The following is a 16,167-nucleotide window of genomic DNA, read 5'->3' as shown; positions in this document are numbered from 1 at the left end:
CAGAACGCCATCTGCTTCAGGTGCTGGGCTCCCAGCACCAACCCCACTCTGGTCCAATTCCGTGTTCCTGAAAAGGGCCTCCTGGGGCGCCACGACACCCCAGGACTCTGCCCGCCACCCTGGGAGGTATCAGGAAGGCCCGGTGGAGGCACGTATGGCGGACACAGCGCCCACGCAAGGGGATGTGGTGGAAAGAAGAAAGGCTTCCCTCGTGCCTCACCTGTGTTCCTCCTGTCTCCCCACGAGGCCCCGACCTCAGGAGAGAACTCCAGCGTGGATGCCCGCACCCACTGGCATTGCCCCAGGGGTGCTGGCGTTTACAAGGAAGTGGCGACCTTAGCGCAGTGGGGTCAGGCTGCTTGGACTCCAGGCCTCACTCTGCCACTTCCTGGCCTGAGACTGGACAACACTCAAGTTCTCTAGAATTTCTAGAGTTTCTTCATCTCAAAATTGGGGATAAAAGTAAAACCTATGTGACAAGATTGTCGAGAGGCTGCGCTTTCGGGAACATCACACACTAAGTGCTCAGTGACTGTTGACCGTCCAGAGGCTGCCTGTTCTGTCCTCCAGATGGGGGGAGGGGGGCCAAAGGGGCCTTCCTAGACCATAAGGGGCCACCCCGGGGGCTGCAAGGTGGGCTCTGGCTACACCTCTGCGCCACCAAACAGGGTGCCGTCCAACCCCGCTCACCCCTCCCAGGGAGTTTCTTTCAGGCGGGTCTGAGAAGAAGTCCCCATAGGGTGGGCTGCCTCCTCGGGGGCTCCCAAGGTGTTCCAGGGAACTGGGGTCGCAGTGGACTTCTCCCAGGCCACCTGGTCACGGGTCCAGGCCTCGGCTGCGCTCTCCCGGCCCGGCACCACCTCTGCCCCGAGCTGCGCATCGGTACCCGCAGCTCCGAGCTCCCAGCAGCGGATGACTCAGGAGGGGCTCTCGTGCCGCGGGAATGGCCCACCGTGCAGCACACCTGAGATGCACCTGATCTCACACCGTCCTGCTGTTCCTGTTGGCATCCGTGTGCTTCACACACACCAAGGGGAATGGAACGTCCGGCAGAGCCGGGACGGGCCTCTCTGGATGTCCTCTGAGGAAGCTGGGCGCCCGTGGCCTCTTGCCGTGAAGGGCACACCCTTTGCAAAGCAGGTGACATTTCTCTGGGGCACATGGAGGCCTTTCGATTATTATTTTCCAAAAAGGCTCCCATCAGTGCCTTGGGGAAACCCAGAGCCGACTGACAGGCAGGGCAGCTCGCCAGAAAGCACGGTTCCTGTCTGTGCTGGTCTGGCCACGTCTGGGGGCAAGTGGACTCTGTCCCTCTCCCGGAGGGACACACACGTCAAGGTCCCATCACACACGTGCTCATCGTGAGAGTGTCCGGGGGGCCAGGCCCCGACCCCCATGAGCTGATGTGTCTCCCTGGGTCGAGCTCCCAAAACGCTCTTGGCACGGTCAGCGTTGTTTCCAAAAACTGTCCCGAACTATCGATACTAGAAGGGATTGTCCTCCCCCAGAACCAGCCCCCCTGCCCCATCTAGTTTTCCTACACAGGCCTTGGTATAAAGGACGTTCTCAGGTCCGATCCCTTCCCCACAGACGCAGCACAGCGCCGGTATCAGAACACCGGCGGCCTGTGCTCAGTCAAGGCCGCCAGAGCCCTTTACACACCCGGCAGGTGTTTGCTAAGCCGGGGATGGCAACGCTTCCCCGACAGTGAGCCCAGAGCGGCCCCGCGGCCTCGCGGCGAGGTGGCGGAGCCCAGGCTGCAGAAGAGAACGCGAATTCTGATACTGGCTGCGATAATCACGTCCCACTGTTGCAGCTGGGGGGAAGCAAGAGAGCAAAGTGTCCCAGTGAAATGCAGCTGCCGTCACCGGATTCAAGCACCTGACAGCCTGGGTGTCCTAGCTGGGGGCCCAGCGAGACCCCAGTAAACCCTCGGAAGGGACGGTGAACGTTCTCAAGCCTCCGGGAACAAGTCAAAGGCCGTTTTTTTTTTGTTTGTTTGTTTCTTTTTCCCTCCCTTTCTCTGGGCAATAAAAAGGAAAGGGAAGAGGAACTTCCCTCCGAAGTCTTGGTGATTTCTTCTTAAGTACATCTATAAATACAAGCGTGTTGAAAGCACATTCTCGATAAAATTATTAATAACGCAGGGTCAGGATGGGAGGGGTCACCTAATGTGGGATCACAGGGTATTGAGTCTTAGCATGTTCCCTATTTTCAAGACTAGATGCTGGTGTGCAGGGCAGCCTGTCGTGACCAGCTCTGACTTTCCCTGGGCTCCCAGGTTCTGCTGCCTAAGGTCCCGATGCCCCTTGACGTTGCCCACATGGCTCCCCTGAAGGCTAAGGAGTCCTCTAAAATAAAATTTAAAAACAACAGAACACAGCTGTGTGCACACACACGCATGCACAGCAGTCCCTGGAATTTGTAGGCTGTCTCATGCACCAGCAACAGGAAGCAGCCCCAGAAGTTGGAAGTGGGGTCCCCTGCTGAGACGGAAGCTGGAGAGAATCAGCACCCCATACATAAAAAAGCCCCCAGGGGGAACCTATCCCCAGGGGGAAGCCCAAGGTTCACAAAGTTGCTCTGAGAGACGTGAGTTAAGTCAGAGAACCAGCTCAGGCAGAGGGAGCGCGGACCAGGGTGGCTGCTGAGAACGTGGACGGGGACGGGGACATAGGAGGCTGGAGGCTGCAGAACTGCTCCAGGGCGCGATGGCAACAGCACGCCTCTCTGGGCACGCCTGTCAGGACACCCCGCCCCCAGGTCTCAGCCCCACATCCAGGAGCGTAGGGAGATACCTCAGGACTAATTTACAAGGTGCTTTACTCCTTTTCTTCTCCCGCTTTATTGAGATATAACTGACATATAACATTGTGTAAGTTAAGGTGTACAGCATGTTGGCTTCCAAAAATCTGATAATGAAAGACAGCCTAGTTAGGGGATAAAATTAGTCTTCATAAAGCTAATGTTTTATCTTTCACAATAAATTAATAAATTGGACATTTGGATTGGACATGAATTGTCGCAAGTATGGTGCCTGGGAGTCTGTTCCGGGTCTGTGGACAGACTTGAGCCCCTGGTGCGCGAAGCTGGGTGCCAGCAGGGCGTGAGCCCCGTGGACGCCTCTGGCCAGCGGCCCCTTCAGTCTGCCCTCAACGTGCCAGAGTCCACACCCCACCTCGGTGTGGGAAGAGCCATCGCCAGGGAAGCAAGCCCCTCACGGGTTCTGGTCCTGGGAGCAATGGCCTCCCACTCCCCAGTCTCCCTCAAGCCCCTTCACCTCCGCACCAAAGCCCCGCTCTGGGCGCCACGACTGTCGCCTGGATGGCCGTGATTGCTGCCTCTCGACAGGCCCCCAGCGTGGGCCCCCTTCCCCCGCACCATCACGGTGCCTGCTTGCCCAGCACGTTCGGCAAGCCCCACTCCGTGCCTGCAAAACGGCGTCCACGCGCTTGCAAGGCTCCACGCCTGGCGACCAGACCGCGGGAAGCTGCAGGGCACCCGCCCTCTGAGCTTGGTCAGCTCCAGGGCTGGTGTGAGAAGGAAACCAGTTACTGTGCCAAGCAGAGAGCGAAAGCCTGGGCCTTTGCCTGTTTCTGCAGCTTTGTCTGCACCTCTCATCAGCGCCCACCCCTGTGCCTACTCTGGTCACCCAGAGAGACTATGGCCTCTCCTGCGCGCATGCCAGGCCCCTGCCTGGACTCCCCCGCACCCACTGTGCCAGCCAATTCCAGCACTCATGCTTCAGGCCCCGATTAGGTACCACCTCCTCCGAGATGCCGTCCTGGGACACGACCTCCCTCACCCAAACTGGAATGGCCTCTCTGTGCCTTCCCCACACACAGCACCAAGGGCACCTATACCAGTGCTTATGGCCGGCTCTGTAACCGCCAGTTTTCCTAACTGCCAACCCCACCAAGCTAGTCTTTCTGAGAATCAGGGGTGGGTCTGTGCACCCTGCCTGAGTCCCAGAGTGCCAGCTGGGATGAATAAGCATTTCTCAAGCAAACTGGCAAATGACTGAATGAAGAGAGGCAGTGCAGGTCTCTTCCACCATGGGTCACGATCCTGAGACCCAGGCTGGACAGACCTGTGTTCAAAGAACATCACAGAAAAGACAGCCTAAAGAAACTGCCAGGGCCACGACCCCTCCTCTAACAAGGCAAGGCCCTGGGGGCAGGGGGGTTCACTGTCCCCATGTCCACGTGACCTGAACACCTGCTCTGGTCTCGGAGAAGGGGCCTCTGCCTCTAACATCTAAGCACGGTTAATACCATCTAACGGAAACGTCCGTGTGCATTTGGCCACCACCCACCATGGCCCCAAACAAAACCCCCAGAGAGACTGGGGGGAGCGGGCAGAGGCTTTGGCTCGGACAGCCGTGCACACGGCAGCGGTGCTGGCTTTGGCTTGGACAGCTGTGCACACGGCAGCGGTGCTGGCTCTCCCAGGGGCCCTGGCGTTAGAGCCTCACAAACCTCTAAGTGCAAAGCCCAGGGCACTCTGCCCCTCCCTCTCACATCGCACACTGATTTGAGATCAAAACCTGGGTTCAGGCAAAGTAGCACTAACGTTTTTAGTTTTCGGTGTGTTTCTTGGCCTCTCTGAGCCTCAAGTGAATGAAATAATACCTTCTCTGTGGGTTTATACGGCTTCAAGGTGATAGTTCGTGACCCGCAGAGCACCGATTACTCGGTGACTGTCGTGGGTGCCACGAGGGGTAGGGGAGCCCACAGGGTTGGGGCCGTCGCCAGAAACCCTGCTTCCCTCATGCTGTTTCCTCACGCCCCCCGGCACGCCCTCACAGGTGGGCAGTGGAGACACCTCGGGGCCTCGAGGCCTGGCACCTCCACCTGGATCACCTGTTCTTCACCCAGGTAGGCCTATTAAGTCAGAATAAGCATTGTGGTGCCCGTCACCCCACACCCATCAGGGGCCGTTCTGGCACAAAGTGTCCTGCCCCGAGCCCTTGCCAGGAGCGCCCAGGCGCTGCAGGCGCAGCACACAGGTCAAGCCTCCTTCATCCACTGAGCCCACGCGCCTCAGCTCCCGTGGTCCCGCCAGACCTCTCCTTTAAGTAAAACGTTACACTTTCTTCTTGCCCCACTGGAGTGAGTGAGACGAGAGAACGCTGGGAAATCAACTTAAACTGCTCTTCACACCAGCTACTGTCCTTCACATTGAAGCTGAGACTGGAGTTGGGAGATGGCCCTGCGCACCCCCCGGACTTCCCTCTGCTCAAGCGGGGGACTCGCTTTCTCTCCCAGGGAAAGCAGTTCACGTCTCCTGCCGTCACTACCCTCCTTCTGGAGGATGGCAGTGGCCTTAAAATAAAGCAGCACCACTGCCAGGGGCAGCCTCCGAACGGGCCTCGTGGCGCCCGTGGAAGAGCAAGTGGGATCCACACCCCAGCTAAGGGCGGGTGCAGCGCGTGCAGCTGCCCTTCACCTCAGATGCGTGCACGTGTGGTGGAGGCGAGACCCCAGGACGAAACAGCCCAGGAGACAGTCCCCAGGGGCAGGTGTGCCCAGCAGGGCCCTCAGGAGTGGCAACCGCGATCACCACATGGTCACCGGGTGGGGCAGCAGGGCCCTGAGATGGCCTGGGGGCAGCAGGGCTACGGCCGAAGAAGGAGCCACAGCAGGGGAGTTAGGTAAAAATCCTTCCCTTGTCAAAGAGGACGTGTAGTTCCCAACGTGATGACACAATTGCATATGTTTAAAATGAAAACAGGTGAGTTCACAAATTACTTCTGGACACTGAAAAATGAACTCCGGCTGCTTTTCTTCCGGGCAGCACCTAAACTCTGGCTTTGCAATATTTCAGGTATACTGCAGCCTTCTGAGAGAGGCCCAGTACTTGAGAATCCCTGGGGTGGCTGTGGAGAAAGAATGTTACTGGCGACCAATATTAGGACAACATTTCAGGTTACAGGAACAGATCTAGGCGTTCACATTGTACCCGCATTTAAGCCTTCAAGCTGACTCCTAAATACTTCTGTTAACATATTTACATTGCTTTTTGGTTTAAGGAAAACATTACTTTAGAGCAAACTGCCGTGGCTGTAGGTGAGGAGCTCCGCGGCTGCGCTTTCTTTTCCTGCTGCACATCTGCGGCCCGCACGAGTGTGGAGCCTGGCCCCCGGCTTGGCCTGACTTCGGCTTTACCCACCACAAAGCACCCCCAAAGCCCGCATCAGAAGCTTCGAGTGGCCCAATGATACGATCCTTTTCCCGTTGGCTTCAAAAGCCATCGTGACCAAACGCTTTCACCCATGAGGCAGAGTTGATTGGAATAATGAAAAACACTTTATCAAAAACCATTTCATGAGGTAGCTGAGATCAAATCCCAAATCCACAGCAGACACAAAGGCGCTTAATAAGTGCTCAGGCATTTTAAATGTATTTTTAAGCGCAAACCGTGACAGTGCCTAACGACTGCTCTTTCTTCCCAAATCCCAAAGGTGCATGCAAGCCTTGTGAGGAGGCCCCCAGAGTGAGAGCAGCGGGGGGGGGCTGGGAGGAGGGGAAGCTGGACGGGGGCCGAGGGCGGGCGTCTGGGGTGCTCCCCACACGACCCAAGGGCAGGCGGTTCAGGCAGGCACCACCGAGTAGGGCGCGGAAGGGCAGGGCTGGGCAGGGCCGGCTGCAGCAGGGGGCCCTCCACGGCCACCTCCAAGTGCCTTCCAGCAGACCTCGCACGGGGAAAGGCAGTGAGGCCGACGCCGGCAGTGTGGCTTTCATGGCAGCTCCCGCAGCGCGCACATCCAGCACTCGCGCTCGCTCACACACACACACACACACACACACACACACACACACACACACACGAGCGCGCGCTCGTGCACGCTCCCCAGCCTGCGGCGCAGAAGCTGGGGGTGGGGCTGCTGGGGTCTCGGGGGGGCCCGGATCCACCGGGACACCCCTTCCTGTCCGCGGGCAGGGGCGCCAAGGGCTCCGCTAGGTCTCCGTGGTGCAGCTGCCGTAGGCCAGAGGAGGTGAGGCCGGGAGGCCACCCCAGCGCCTGGCGCCAGGCGGGGGCTCCGCGCGCCCCTGCTCTTTGTATTTACCCAGAATGCCTCTGGCTTCTTCTGCATCCCGCAAAGGGCTCTCTCCGTACTCCTCCTTCAGCCACTGGCGGAACTGGAGAAGTGAAACAAACCAGGATGTCACACAGCTCATCCCCTACACTCTCACCTGTTACCTGATGGTGTAGGTTTGCCCCTATGAACAGGGGGCCAAGGGGCATCGGGCAGTCAGCTCTGAGGCTGGCCAGCCAGTGTCTAGCAAGAGAAATGACTGCTTCTTCCAGGTTCTGGCCTGAGAACGTGAAAGCAAGCCTGACCAAGGAAATGGCACTTGACCCCAAGGCAGAGAAACAGAAACGAACATGGGGCCTGAGGACAGTGGGAAAAGGGAATGACCGCAGCGGCTGGCAGACGAGTGGCCAGTGATACTGCAGAGGGGCTGAAGGGGTGTCCTCGGACCAGCCGACCTCTGGGGGCCTTTCCAGCCTCCACAAGTCTAGGAGGGCACGGAAAGACGGAGGTGTGTTCCCAGCCCCTGAGCACGCTCACCTGACAGACCTGGTGTTCCTCAAACTCCTGCAGCTGCCTCTGGAAGCCCAGGTTGGGGTTTGCACAGGACCTCCCCGCACGCACAGTGCGCAGGGCATCTTCCCAGCCGAAGTCGGTGACCGTCATGATGTATGCGACCACCAGAGTCACACTCCTGGAGACGCCGGCCAGGCTGCAGGGCCAAGAACCACACAGGCAAGGGAGGGTCGGGGACTCCAAAGGCTTCACTGCGGAAGCCTGCCCGCCCTGGGGTGGGAGTGCACAGCAAGCCAGCACGTTACTAGGAAATTACTCAGAACATACCAGCTCTCTCTCCCTTATGACACTAGAATCTCAGGCATCCTTTACCTGTGCAGCCTCATTTTTTTATTGGTTTTCTACCGGCTGTGTCTCCGGACACGTCACTGTCTGATTCCCTATTGCTCCTGAGCTCCTCTTCAGGTAGTCCCTGTTTCCCTGGACAGACAAAGTAACTAAAGGACATCCAGGGGCTGGAGGGGTCCAGGATCTGAGCAACAAACCCAGTTATGATCTGCAGCCGTTCAGACAGCTTCACACTTTTAGAGTCTGGTTTTCTTAGGGATACAAGGGCCAAGTCTATAACTTAAAAAACTCATTAAATACAGAAGCCCTTACCAAATGTTTTGTGATCCTCCTCACATACATAAGCAGAGTGCCAGCGTGGGCACGCTCTGCAGGCCATAACGGTCAATTTTCTCTCACAGGCTGAGTAAGGGACCGATTCTAAATGCACATGCAAATTACGGCAGTCAGAGAGGTTGTGCTGCGTCAGACTTGGAGTGCTCAGCAACGGTTTAAGATGGGGAAGTTTAGCAAATTTCTCATTTTTAGAAAAGCCTATCTTCAGATTGACACAACTGTATGAGATACAAATTCCTAGAACATCAGGCCTGCACATATTCAAATATAAATAATAATAATAGTAAAAAACCACTCTCAAGTAGCGGTTCTTCCTGCATATCAGAAAAACTGAGAGAGCGTTAAAAAAAATACACTCTTGGGCTGCACCCGGGCAGATGCCCTCACCAGGCACAGGACTCCAGAGCCCCTTGAAACGGCCCTGACTGTGCCGCAAAGCGTTTTGAAGCAAATGCCAGAAAACCTGCACTTTGTGTTTATCACATGTCCTGCTCCTTTTAAAAGTAAAATGAAAATGGGCAGCGATGAAACGAGGGCCCACATTCCCTGAGTGCTTGCGATGTGTCAGGTGCGGGGCACCGTGCTTGAGTTCTGTGTCTCAGAGCAGCTTTCTCTGCACGATGTGTGCACAGGTGTGTGTGTGTACCACACAGACGGCAGCTGAATGCAGGTGGATAGCTGCATAGGAACTGCTCAATTCTAAGAGTCTATTCAGTTCTCTTCAAAGCAAAGTATAAGCCCCAAACACATAAAAGCTCCAATCTATAAACTGAGAAGAAACGGTCATTTTGGTGTGACAGTAACGCAATGCTAAACACCCACACATGCAATCAAAACTCTCCAGCAAGAAGCAGTGTTTTGAATGGGCACTGGGCAGAGCCCATATTCTGTCGGGATCTCGGAGGAAGGCTGGAAAAGGAGTTTCTGTGTCGTGACCTCAACAGTCCCTGCAGAAACCTAACTGAGAAAATGAAAATCCTAAGTGAAAAGGAAAGAAAAAATGTACAGTTCTCTTTGCACAAAAGCAAACAATGACTAACAAGCAGGTGGGGTCAGGTGGGGTGTGCACTGGGCATTTGCGGGAGGTAAGCAGAACAGGCCAGGGGTCATCCGGCAGGGGCACACGTACCAGTGAACAAGGCAGCCCTCACCTCGCAGGCGGCACTCGTGGATGAATTGAATACTTTCTTTGAAATGTCTTGCCCTGGGGTGAGGAGAAAGGAGAGACGTGACATCTCTGTACTTTACTCAACGCATGATGAAAAGAAAACTCCACTGAGGTTTATTGTAAAGGTCTTGAGTTCACAGCTTCAGACCCCAGTCACCGACCGGGGCTAGAACGGCCTCGGCTTTGAATCCGACCCACACCGCTGAGGTCCGGGAGGGCAGCCCATCCGCTGGAATTGTCAGAAGTTCTCTGCAAGGGATCCCTGAAACACACAGTTGCCACTGACTTGTTGGGGGGTGGGTCCTGCCCAGCCCCATGGTCAGTTTGGGCCCCTCAACACTCAGCAGTACAGTGACCTGCTTACCAGCCACCCAGGCGAGGGAGGTGCCCACCCAGTGTGGGCTCCCTGAGCTCTAAAGCCAGTTCACTTCTGACCGTCTGTGGATAGGTCCTGTCTGCCCGTCCTCCAGGCCGGGGAAGGGGAACTGCTGCTCCAGTCCCGCTCGGCCTCACTGGATATGGGACTTCGGGAATATCACCTGGCTTCCCTTAACCTCACTTAGAAAGTGGGAGCTATGTGTCACAGGCTGGGACGAAGCAACATATAACAATGTGCTTTGCAAACTCTGAGGTTCTGCATGAAGATGAAACCATGATCTTTTCTCCTGACCCTCGGCTTTTATAGGACCCCCTTCCCCTGTCCCTGGTCCCCGCCCAGCTGCGTGCACCAGCATGTTCTAGATGGGCAGGTGGGTTAAGTACAAGTACTCTGAGGGCAACTACAGAGTACGTGCTTTTCGATGTCTCCTGCCTTTGAATGGCTTATAATGCAGCAAAACACCTAAAGATGCCCACGGACTAAAGTCACAACACCTACTGAGTACCGATTATTTAGCAGGGACTCTGCTAAGATGCAAGAGATTCAGAGCTGAATAAAATGCAGTTCCCAGCCACACAAACTAGGTCTGCTGTCTCATGTCAGGGAGAATGAATCCAGCAAGAGTGGGGAAATTCAGGTGCTGGGACAAACAAACTCAGCCAGCTATCGACTGCAGGAGAAACTCAGCAACCTAAGTGCCAGTGCCTGGCTAGATTAGGGCAGCTGGCACAGGGGAGACTCTAGTGGCAGGCCTGATGCCGCCATGTGTGGAGGGGCCAGGCTCCCACCCACAGACTCTAGACTCTCACCTGAAACCTGACTATAGAGCAGGGCAAGGGGTGCTTCTGCTGACTTTCCCAGGGGCAAACGCTCCAGGTGTAAACGCACAAAGTAAGCAGGGCGCTGCGACGCTACTCCCCCAACCGACCTGTTGTAAAACAGGCAAGGAAAGATTCCTGCTGTGATCCTGAAATCCGAGGAGACCTCCTCGGAGCAGGGCTGTGAGGCAGAAGCCAGGAAGGCCAGGCAGCAGAGCGGGGAGGGGCGGAGGGTGTGGCCCTGGAGGCGAGGCTGCCCGTGCACAGGCAGGAGTGACGGTCCAGGGCGGGGAGCGCCGCCCATCCTGTCTCTCAGCAGGCGGAGCTGGCGGTGAACTCTTCTGATGATTGGGAAGTGCTGGGGCTGAGGGGGTCTCCTCCGTCACCCTGAGGCTGTCGGGGCAGCAGTTCCCAGTCCCTCGGAGGCCCGTCTTCCCTCCAGTTCCGGCCACAGAGAAGTAAAGGGGAGGCTGTGGGCTGGGGGCCCCTCCTGATAAAAGGAAGGGCACCTCTGCCCCAGGCTTCCTGCCAGGGGACTGGGAAGTGGCTCATGCCCAGGGTTGCGTCAGTCGCTCTGCGACCACAGGTGGCAGGCCTCCGGGGTGGAAGGGGGCTCCAGGAGCTGCTGCCCAGACCTGGAGCACCCACCCCAGGCTTCTTGGGCAGGGAGTGAAGTAAATCAATGTCTTTATAACTTAAAACACTGTCAATCAGATATTCTGCTATTTATAGCCAAGCACTGTCTACCTGATATTAACAAGTGCAACGGTTTTAAAGACACTGAGCCACTCATGTGGCCGAGGAGCCACTCATGTGGCCACCTACAGGTGGCCCACCCACCCTCTGCCTCGTGGTATCCCATGCAGACACGCCAGAGGGTGGGCAGGTTTGACTGTAGGTCCAGGGCTAGGCAGCTCGCCCAGGACCCAGGCTCATCTCAACTGCAGGCTAGTGGCCTCCGTACCCTAGGCTGGCCACACTGCAGTATCCAAGGGTTCCCAAGAGGCCTCTCCATGCCTGCAGCCCATGCTCTAGCCTGTGCTCTGTGGGGCTCTTTCTGGTCCAGGAGAGCTGTGTCTGAGATGAGACAGGTGGGAAGAACACCCTCCAAGCAAAGGAAGAGCGAAATCAGGAAACGAGAGACAACGGCCTGAGAGCGTGGGGAGCACGGACGGCCTCGGAACACACTGTGGAGGCTACGCCAGGCAGGTGGCTTGTCCCGGGGACCTGTCGGCCCTGGGGAGGCCACCGACACCTTACAGAGCCTTACAGAGATGACAAGTGAGCCCCTTTACTGAAACCCCAGGGTGGGAACCTCTTCTGTCTGCCTTTCACGCCTGCATGTCCGAAACCACACACAGGATGAAACCCAGGTCCTAAATAAGGCGTGGTGCTGGGTTCAAGGATCAGTTTTGCCACACCTCAGCATGAGAGACTGAGGTGGGGTGTGGTCAGCAGGAAAACGTCTAAAGTGGCCGGAGCCCAGAGCGTGTGTGCGAGGGGCCCCCCGACAAGGGAGCTGTGAGGAGGGTCTCCCCCCAGCCTCTCCTCTTTCGGCTCTGTCTGCATCAGGCGTTAAGTCCAGGAAAAACCCACCGATGGCTCCTGCCCATCGCTGTGTTGGAACAAGGGCTCCGGCCCAGGAGATTAATGATGCCCACGGAGGGCCCGCTCGGAGCCCCACCTCGAAACCTGACTCATGGGCAAGACCGGACACGAGGCCAAGCCGGACAGACACTCCTAGAAGTGCCTCTTCCAAGGAAAGCCAGGAGGCAGGTGCGCTCAGTGCTCTGGGGGTAGGTTATTTCCAGGGAAGCTCGTGACATAAGCCCTGGCCCGGCTATCACACCCCCTCCTCCACAGTGGGAAATACCCGGGGCTCCGGGCCGCACGTTGCTCAACCCTGGATCAAAGCAGAAGCCCAGAGGGAAGCACATCCGCCACAGGCTGTTCCACTGAACGCCGGTTCCCTATTCCTGATCTTCGTGCTGTACCTTTACTTCCACACAAAGACAGGCAGTCAAGCTCTGCTGGAGGACAGCCACCTGGGCGCGTCCAAAAGCACGCATGCCTACACGTGCGCGTGGCTGCCAGTGTGTAGCTGCCGACAATCGCCGAGAGCACGGGGCCGGGCGAGAGATGCCCTTCCGTGGGGTTGGTACACAGCCTGGCAGCTGTGCCACTGTCCCCTTCTTCCTCCTCCCCAGTCTGTGCTGCCCTCCCCACTGGGCAGTGCATCCCAGCCCGCCCTCTCCATCCAGACGCCCAAAGCAGGACCAGCTGGGTGTTCCTGACCTTCGGGAAAGGATGCTGGATGAATCTAGCAAAGCCGCACCACACGACGCTCATTCTTTGAGTCTGGACAGTCTCTTCTCACTCCAAGACTGCAAGACTTGGAGGCTGTGGTCCCCACTGTTGGGAGGTCTGAGGCGGTCCTGTCCTGCTGGGAGGGACTCTACTTGTGGGAGGTCTGGCCCAGCACCTCGGGGGGCAGCTGGGCTCACCCCAAAGCCAGCAGTGCCAGACCAGGCTGCGCTGACAGCACAGCCACAAGATCCAGGCCACTTCTCCTGCCCCTCATGAGAGTATGAACATGTGTGTGCACGTGTGTGTGCACGTGTGTGCGGTATGTATACAGGAAAGCAAAGGAGAAAAAGACCAGGAAAGGCCAGCACCCTTCGGGGTTTCTTCCCTCAGAAAAGAATGTTTAAAAAAAAAGCCTATGGGTGGAGTGTCCTCTCTGGGTGCAGGCTCTGGAGGGTGGGCTCAGATCAGAGAGCTGCTTCCTCCTGGGCAGAGTCAGTCCAGCCCCCCCCAGGCCCTGCGCTGACCGGGCAGCTCTCACTGCACCCGAGGTGAGCGGGAAGGAAACTTCCCCACCCGGAGCAGACTGCACACAGCCTTCAGCACATTTATGTCAAGGCTTCCGCAACTTTTACATTTCCTGCATTGTCAACATTTAAAGAAAAATTGCGGGGAATATGTGTACTGTACTTTTCATTTTGCCAAATAAGGTCATTTTAAGAACAAACAAAAAAAATCCCCTCTCTACCATCTACTACAACATCATTTTACAAAGAACAGTTCCACCCCAAAAAAGCAATGACGACATAGTCTAAGACTAAAAAATAGGTTTTTAAGTTGAATAAGTGAAGAGTCTTATGAAAAACGCAATACACGTTTTCCACATATTTCTCATTTCTGCGACTGCAGCGTCCTCAGGAGTCGTGTATGTGCAGGTGTGTATGTGCATCTCTGTCTGGAAGCAGGACAGAGCACATCGGGGCCCACTTAGCTCTGATCTTGCAAAACTGCCTTTTAATAATAAAAGTAAAGAAAAATGTAAATGAGAGAAAAAGAGAGCTGAACGTACAGAAGACATGAGCTAAACTAAAGAAAACACACACAAAAAGACAGAAGGTGGAATAAAGCAAGGAGGGTTTAATGCAAGCTCTCTGCATTTCTGGTGCCTCTTCTCTCCACAAAAACCCCAGGAACCTGAGACCCTGCTCGACTCTCAAGCCACTGTTGTCACCAAGTTTCTGCTGCGAAGATGCGATGCTGCAGCTCCACAGAGAAGACGAAAAAGATAACCCTTCCCTTATGGTGTCTAAATCCAAACACCAATCTGATAAATACTAAACTAGGAATGAATACAATAAGCTGCGATACCTCCAACCGTTCACTCTCAAGACACGTTAACACTCCTTTCTTGAAGAGGCAGAATATGGAATCTGATTCTTTGGAGACACTTAGTGTCTTTTTACACACTTGCACTACCTCACCTAATGCTACAGAAATCGTGTGAGACAGGTATTTCACAGGGGAGACAGGTGAGGTTCAAACGACCTGCCCAGGGAAGCACAGACAGAAAGCAAAAGCAAACATTTCCAAAAGCCTCGGTTCACTCAACCACTGCACGTCTGCCACTGGCAGAAGGGGTGTGCATTTGATATAAACCCGACGATGCCTCCAATTCTGCAAATCACGCAGAACGCATCAGCCTGGGTTCTGTGGGGTTGTCACCACTGTGAGAACCTGAACTTTCATGTGTCCTGACTTTGTGAGGCAGGGTAGTAGTCGGGACCAAGCTAAAATTCTGATGTGTTACTGTTGTCTCCGGTCAGGGTTCTGCATTTCAAATTCCTGGAAGATCAGAGGGGAATTTGTGAGGAGTACGGCCAAGACAGAAAACTGACCTTTCTGGCGCGTCTGCGGTGGCCGAACGCAGGTAGTCTCCAAAGGTCACAACCCTCTTACTAAGCATAATTAGCAAGAAGAATCCCTGCTGGTATAGGGATTTGTGGGGAAAGAGTTAGGATATAAAACCTTAAATTATATCCAAAGTTGGAAAGAATTTTTAAAATCTTTAAGTTTAAAAAAATAAGCAATACAGTTTTCTAGAATTTATTTTTGTCCTTAAATATAGGAACTCTCAGGCACCAGGAAGTAAAAGCTGCTAGACTAAAGGACCTCTGGTTCTAACTGGGCTTCCAGAGCAGTAAGAGGATTTGCCTCTGGACCATCTACGTCGGTTGATGGTACAGAAGCTGAAGGTTCACGGTCAGCCTGCACGCGCTCCTACTACTTGGTGAGTAATAAATACAAGCTACCCAAAGCGAGGTGGGTGACACAGAGAAGTCAAGAGTTCTGCCTGCCAGCGTTAACCGTCTCACTGTACAATGAATGCATGCTCGCGGTTAAAAGGCAGGCTGCGCTTTCCAATGAAATATCTGTAACAGGTAGAGAAACTCAAACTATTTCATAGGCTGTCTCTTAACATACGAAGTACCCTCGAATTCCAAGCTTACCTTCACGATCTCTACATAACTTCACTAAAGCAAGAAACACTTATAGAATCGCGCACGTTTATGCACCTAATTCCCTACTTGTGTATAAGCTTTGCTATTACTAATGGATCAAAAATAAAAGTTTCCCTAAAGAATCACACACGTGCCTATGAGCACAACTGTCTTTCCCTGAGTTATGGTCTGGACCCCCTTTTCCAACTGAACCCGAGGTCAGGCTGCTGCAGGGCTTCACTCACGACGGCAGCAACGGCCACTGCCCAGCTCGACCTGTCACCAGCCCCGAGCACAGACGCCGCAGCACCCACCTGCTGGACCACACGCTTGGCCCGATTCCAGGAAAGGGTAAGAAGGCAAACCACACATCGTAACAAGACATCTGTACACACTTGGGACAGGAGAGAACAAGTTCAAATCTTATGAGCTAGTCCTCTGGCCCCAGGCTGACTGGGCTCGAGCTGGTTTTGCCAGAAGATCTGAACAGACCCAGGAGACATCGGAAGTCGGGGGAGCGGCTGCTGCACCCTCTGTCCCCGCCCCCCCCGGATCACACCTTCCCAGCATCTGTAGTGGGCCTCCTGGGCACCTGTAACTCTCAGGACGCACCAACGCACTTGGAGTAAAAACACACTTATTTTCAAAAGTGCTCGGAGGTCACAGAGAACACTTCCACACACATGGTCTCATCTCCACAAATCCTGGAGGCAGGCGTTTGCAGATGAGAGAACTGAAGTTCAGGGGCGTTAGAATGACTGGCC

The 16,167-nt window shown here is 55.2% G+C and overlaps 1 protein-coding gene across 4 annotated transcripts in view; it reads right to left on the bottom strand.

The window, feature by feature from the left end:
* DUSP22 (dual specificity phosphatase 22) overlaps positions 1-16,167 on the bottom strand; it is a 71,610-nt gene that overhangs the window by 17,551 nt on the left and 37,892 nt on the right. For 2 of the 4 annotated variants that reach the window (XM_024766403.1, XM_024766404.1), the window contains exons 5-7: positions 9,366-9,440; positions 7,577-7,748; positions 7,070-7,142 (exon numbers count right to left, since the gene is read on the bottom strand). In XM_024766403.1, coding sequence (XP_024622171.1) covers positions 7,070-7,142; positions 7,577-7,748; positions 9,366-9,440 — 320 coding nt within the window. Of the gene's footprint in view, positions 1-6,285; positions 7,143-7,576; positions 7,749-9,365; positions 9,441-16,167 lie in introns of those variants that run through there. The other 2 variants (XM_024766401.1, XM_024766402.1) reach the window with 2 other exon arrangements.

The sequence above is a fragment of the Neophocaena asiaeorientalis genome, unplaced genomic scaffold, assembly GCF_003031525.2.
Source record: "Neophocaena asiaeorientalis asiaeorientalis breed wild unplaced genomic scaffold, Neophocaena_asiaeorientalis_V1.1 scaffold8, whole genome shotgun sequence".
In the NCBI taxonomy this organism is placed as follows: Eukaryota; Metazoa; Chordata; class Mammalia; order Artiodactyla; family Phocoenidae; genus Neophocaena; species Neophocaena asiaeorientalis.
Note: the sequence above shows the minus strand (reverse complement) of the source record. Positions and strands in the feature narration are given on the sequence as shown.